Source organism: Nelumbo lutea, chromosome 3 (genome assembly GCF_056320005.1).
Source record: "Nelumbo lutea isolate HS-2025 chromosome 3, American lotus-T2T, whole genome shotgun sequence".
Classification (NCBI taxonomy): domain Eukaryota; kingdom Viridiplantae; phylum Streptophyta; class Magnoliopsida; order Proteales; family Nelumbonaceae; genus Nelumbo; species Nelumbo lutea.
The window spans coordinates 63864555-63870638 of NC_142686.1; the positions used below are offsets into that span (position 1 = coordinate 63864555).

The 6084-nt window shown below is 40.3% G+C and overlaps 1 protein-coding gene across 1 annotated transcript; it reads right to left on the reverse strand.

Moving 5' to 3' along the window:
* Positions 1–884: 884 nt before the first annotated feature.
* Positions 885–3956, reverse strand: LOC148865329 (uncharacterized). The gene is made up of 2 exons (XM_088981703.1): positions 2807–3956; positions 885–1743 (listed from the first exon to the last, which is right to left on the reverse strand). Exons 1-2 carry the CDS (start codon positions 3756–3758, stop codon positions 1169–1171), a joined length of 1527 nt encoding a protein of 508 aa, XP_088837829.1. The 5' UTR covers positions 3759–3956; the 3' UTR covers positions 885–1168.
* Between the last annotated feature and the right edge of the window lie 2128 nt (positions 3957–6084).

The window sequence follows — 6084 nt, forward strand, 5'->3', positions numbered from 1 at the left end:
GCCAAAATTTGCCTTTTGCAAAGTTCAGGAATTATGGAAAACTAAAAATCCCAAATATAAAGTTGGTGATAGGAATGTAAATGGAGTGGGTTCGCGGCGGGGATCATATTCCCCGTCCCCACCCCCAATTCTGAAATTAACCCATCCCATCCCTGTCACTAATCCCCAACGAGGATAAAATTTATCCTTCATCCCCGATCCCCAATGTGAATGGGTTCCTCGTGGAGACCTGAATCCCTAAAATTATTTTGGATAATAGTATTTTTTTGAAAAACAAATTTACTTAAAATAAATAAAAAATTTAAATTATAAATAATATTTTAAATTATAAAAATTTCGGAATCAGGGACCTCAACCCCATCCCCAACATCCCAACAGGGATTCCTATTAATCCCCGATTAGGGATTCCCCTCTTGTTTATGAGTAAACAAATACAAATATGTACAGCGTAAAACCTTGTATTTTGTATTATTTTGTATGTATTCGTACTATACTCGCCTTAAGTGAAAATCAACCTGCAAGGCCGCCCATCACTCCTACAGCTCAATAATATTGTATGGCAATTCCAATTAACTGCATTTAAATGGACAGAAAGAAGCTCAACTCTACAGATTGTGAAGGCTTTCTGTACAACCATATTTCCGGTCGGCACCCATTTAAGGTTGAGTCTACAATTTAAATTCTGGAAGCATAAGATATATGTCAAATTATGGGTGCCAAGCCTGTACACTGGTCTGTGCTCCGTGCTCCGTGGCAATGGGCTCTGTGCCAAGCCTGTACACTGTCTCCACTCGATTTTATTTTTCTTCCATCTCCAGCTATGAGTAGAAACTCAGTATCCTTCTAAATTATTAGTTCTTTCCTGACCCCAGAACCAAAGAGTATAAGACGACAGATTTGCATGTAATTCCCAAGAACATCTGATCCAAGGTTACAAATTGTTAGTGTAAACAGAGGAAAAAAATAACTCCTCCAGCATTTGCATGGATGAGATCATTTAACATTTTTACTATACAAAGCACTCATTGACTCCAAGTTTAGTGACAACACCAAAGTAAGACAAGCTCTCTCTTCCCTTTCTCTAACAACCAGTCCCCAATAAAATGGTACAAGATCAAGAAGCTGAAAAAGAGAAAAACCAAACCGTAATACTTCAGCTATCTGATTACTAGACAGAAGGGGGAACCACAATTATGTGCCTCAAGGGGTGGGAGACATCCATTCCCCCTGCATGCTTCACAAACTCGACTGGTGAAAATGAAGTTCCATGACATACACAGATGATACTAACTTCAGTTTTTGTGTATCTGTACAAGAACCCAGTAATGGTTTTTCCATTTGGGCCATTCCCTGTCGTGGACACACAGGGCATGTGCGGCATGGGTGAGGCTTGAGGAGGCTGGGGAAGCTTGGGGGGCCTCTTGACATCGACCCTTGCTTCCTTCAATGGATGAGGAGGAGGTGGGTTAGCAGAAGTTGAAATGGGTTTGTTAGTGGGAAGGGGCTCTTTTCCTGAGATGGGTTCTTCCTCAGGTTTCTTGGGGCTGGGTGGGGCTGCATTTGAGGAAACCACCTTCGTAATATGATGGGTTGGTTGGTCCACAGCTTGGATTAACCCCACAGGAGGAGAGGAAATTCTTTGTTCAGATTGTCCTTGTTGTTTGCCCACAACTGTAACTTGTGCTCTAGGCTGCTCTGATAGAGAATGACTCGAATGGCTTCTCGTGCCACTGCTGTTCCCTCCTGCAATTGCCACAACTAATTTCTCATCAATACTGTAATCAAGAGGTTGATGCAAGCATTTACATTGTAAACAAATTATAAGAACCACTTTTAAAACTTTTTATGGGTTTATCGATATAATGACCGATTAATGTTGACGTTTCAGGAAAGACCAATTTGTCTTGATCAACCCAAAACCTTTCGGTTGGAAAAATATATTCTCTTTTTCACCAATTTGTATGCCTCATTCTTTTTTTTTTTTTTTTTTTTTTTTTTTTTTCAATTCTTGCTCGTTATTCTATATAAGAATGAATAGTATTAGAGCGTTTGATTATAAAATTCTTGTCATAGATTATATAACATAAAAAATAATTATGCCCTTGAAGAAACTACCACCATTTATGTTTACCGGCGGACTATAAACATGAACAGAGACCAGACTGCGGTTTTTTTCTGAAGAATAAAAAATGAGCAACATAAGACTCTTGTCAGTAACAGAAATTCATTTTCAGGAAAAAGTGTGTGGTTCATAGCAATATTTTTTCGCCTATTTTTACCTGTCCATTTTAGAATTTCAAATGAGAATTGATCCAAACATGTCCTTAATTATCCACCCACACAATCACTGCCTTACTAGCTAGATTGTTTTGCAACCCTACATTCTTCTCTTTAATGGCATGATCCTGCAACTACCCATTTTGATATGATTTTGTGTTGTAGATGAACAGTCGGTTGGTGAACTTTTCAACATCGAGGAGTTAAAAGTGTTTATTTTGTTTTGATATCCAAAGAGTTTGACTTGTATTCAAAGATTTGATTTACACCCCAAGTGCGACAACCATTAATACGATTTAATAAAATCTCTGTTTTCAGTTGATACATTCATTAAACGAAGTATATAATCAACATCTTGACTTGGTTCATTAATCTCAGCAACTCAGCAGATTACAGAGAGCAAACAACAAAATATTACGGCATTATTAAGATAATCCACTGGCCACTTCAGTTAAGAAACGAAGAAAGAAGGAATCAAGCGTTTCAAAGAAGCACAAATAACAAATAAACAGAGGGAACTAAAGCTTACCTTGTAGGGAAGTGCTTTGGTAGTCGGAAACCGCAGACGAGCTGCTCCCAGCCGATCCACTGGAGTAAAGAGAGGAGTGTGTCCCATTAGCTACACCACTCTTGCTTCCGTCATGCTCTGAATCACAAATTGGGGGCGGTTTATTTGCATTTTGATTCGTCGGCACCTGAAAAGAATGGAAAGCTCGACAGGCCACCGGCTGAATCACATTCTTGTCATTACCAACGGCTGCAATAGGCGGAGCCCAGCAAGGCATCACGTAAGGGAAGGTGAATCCATTAGTAAAAGGCACATACTGCAGATGAGGGAAAGGATATTGCATCGGCACAACAGGAAATGGAGGCGAAGCAAAAGCAGAGGGATTCTGGTTGTGGTTCTGATTCTGTTTCAATGTCTGCTCTTCCGCTTGCTGGTTATCAGATTCGGTACTCTCAGATTTGTATTTCTTACAAGTACGTTCGAATCCAGTTCCTGCATTTTCCATTCCTTCTCGATCCCGAACTCTAGACTGAATCTCCTGCCCCTCCACCCACATCTTCACATCCAAAGAACCGATCCTCATCGGAACGTTCCCATTCACACAACTTTCCTGCCTCCCTTTACAGATCCCCTTCTTCTGCTGCTTCTCTTCTCTCTTCTTCCTCGCTTCTTGTCGTCTCAGCGCATGAATCTCCCGCCTCTTCTGTGGATACAGTATATCATCCCCTCCACAGCTCCTTACCTTACCTTCTCCTTCACCTCCACCTCCATCCACCGTTGACGACAAACCAGATCCACTCAGACTCCTCTCCTTCTCTCTAATACTCCCTTCGGCTTCCCCATATTTCACTTCTACCAGACAAGGAGAAGTTACCTTTTCCTCTGATCTTCTGAAACATCTACCGATCGATAACCCCAAAGTCAGCTCCACCTCGTTCTCTTCCACCTCCACCATCCCACAACCGCTCACCATTAACGACCTCTCTAGATTTCCAGCTATGGCTCCATGATCTCTGAAATCTTGGATGTAATTATCCTGCGCGCAGCAGACCCCTCTCTCCGAGTTTCTTCTTCCCTGTAGCTTCAGATTTTCCAAAGAGAAAGGGAAGGAGGACGGGAGGTACTAGGACTCTAATACCGCTAGGAACGTCGGAAGTTTAGCCTCGTGGTATAATTTTTAGAATAAAAACGGGTAGTTAACTGCCACGTAAGAAGGTCCACAAGATTTAGCGGAGAAACTAACCCGGGTTAATCCATTAACGCTAAAATTAAGTGCCGCTAAATTTAGCGGCAATGACGCACGCGGCACGCCTGCTCCTGCATGCATTCGAAATGCCACGTGCTTCGATTGGACGGCAGATTCTCGAACCACATTAGCTTGACACGTGTTCGATTTTGCGAGCTTAACAACTGTAAGCTCCTGACATTCTGGCGCGTAGTGCTTCCGATGTGGACTCGTGGCCGAGACGAAGATGTTGACGTGCGTCTCACTTTACTTCTGGGACACTTCACGGGCTTTTGTGGTTTGATAATGCCACGCTGACTATCTCCTTGTGCTCCACGTGTAGGAAGAGCGCGGTTTAAGATTTTGATATCTGATGTGACGTCTCATCTGACAAGGAGGGTTAGATGACACGTGCTGTGACCGAAGGAAACGCTAAAGAAGATCGACACGTGTAAAGCGTATGTCGTGGCAACAACTCAGCACAGGCAAGTTGATGAGCAGCTTTTTGAGGCGTGACGTTGATTTGGTGACGTGGAGGGAGCTGGTTGGTTCAATACACGCAGCGAAGGTGGGGTTTGGATAAGCTGCTGATCTCTGCATGTGAGATCTATCGGGTGGACACGTGGTGATTTGTGAAAAAGGACGAGTGAAGATTCGGATATTGTGGCGCCGCGCTGGCGGGTACAGGGCTTGGGGCCCACTGAGGGTGATTTAATTTTCTCAGAAAGCGACGTCTGTCACTGAACATTAGACGGTTATGGCGGTATATTGATCTGTGGTTGTTCGTGACGATTCTTGCGTTATTTTGAGAGCAGACGTGGAAAGACCAGATCAATCAACCCGTCAATCTTTTTCACAAACAAGAGAAAGATACTGATCGAACATTTGAATTTGATCATACAATATTCAAAAGGAGAAAGCTGTGTCTATGGCATGAATAGCAAGGATACAGGCTTATCAAGTTTGGATATAAATACGATATATTATAGGTTTGAAAGATATAAATGGGCTTTAATACGTTAAGGAAAATTGTTATAAATTTTATAAATATATTAATAATATTAAGTTTAAGACTGAAATAATCACAATCAAAAAAATATTACAATTAATATAGTTATAATACATTTTTATTGAGTAAATTTACCCTTATTGTTTACATATTGTCTTAAAATATCTTTAAGTTTTTTGACAATTATCTATCGGATTTGACTATGATATCGAAAATATATGATATCTGAAAAACAACTGACCAATAAACAGATTCATAAATGTGATAGCACATCAGGTGTTAATTATCAAAATTCATGGGTGAGTTTTAATTGGTCAAAAATCTTTATATGTGACATCACGTAACTAATATATTTTTGAAAAATTTTAAAATACCCTTTTTGGCATCTTCTTAGAAGAACTTTTTAATTCTAATTTCTCCAAAGAGCACTGGGGTAGAGGTTTCTCAGCAGAGTTTGGCAACTCAGGCGAAAAATCTAATGGTTACTGGAGAAGCCAAACATTGTTTTCGGCAAATACATAAGGGAAACTTTAATGACTCCGGTAACCGTTGTATTTTCCCCCAAATACTGCTCTGTGTAATTCTACAGCGCCATCTATAGCAAGAGAATATCTAACACTATAATCTACAATTAGGATTCAAATCCGGCAAAAAAAGTTCAATATGACTATTGCAGACTGAGATGTCTTTTGTCTTTCCATGTAATGCATTGCAAGCTATCAGTTCAGAAAAGGTAAAGAGCCATACATTACAGGGATAGATAGGTGGGTGAATTCAAAATAGGACACATATTAGAGAGTAAAATGAGTTTAGTTGCATGGTGACAAACCCCACAGGTCACTTCCTTCCCATTTTTTTTTTTTAAACTTCCTAGTTTTTTATTTAGGTTTGTAATTATATGCATATCAAGTGGGTACTGGATTTTATCAATAATAATCAAGTGGTGAAAGATTATTTACCCACTCAAAGGGGGAAGATGAAAGACATTTAATCGGTCTCAGACAAGCCTTATCGAGAAAGGAGTTGAAGAGTCTCTCTCTTTCTCCCTCTTTCTCTTTCTCCTTG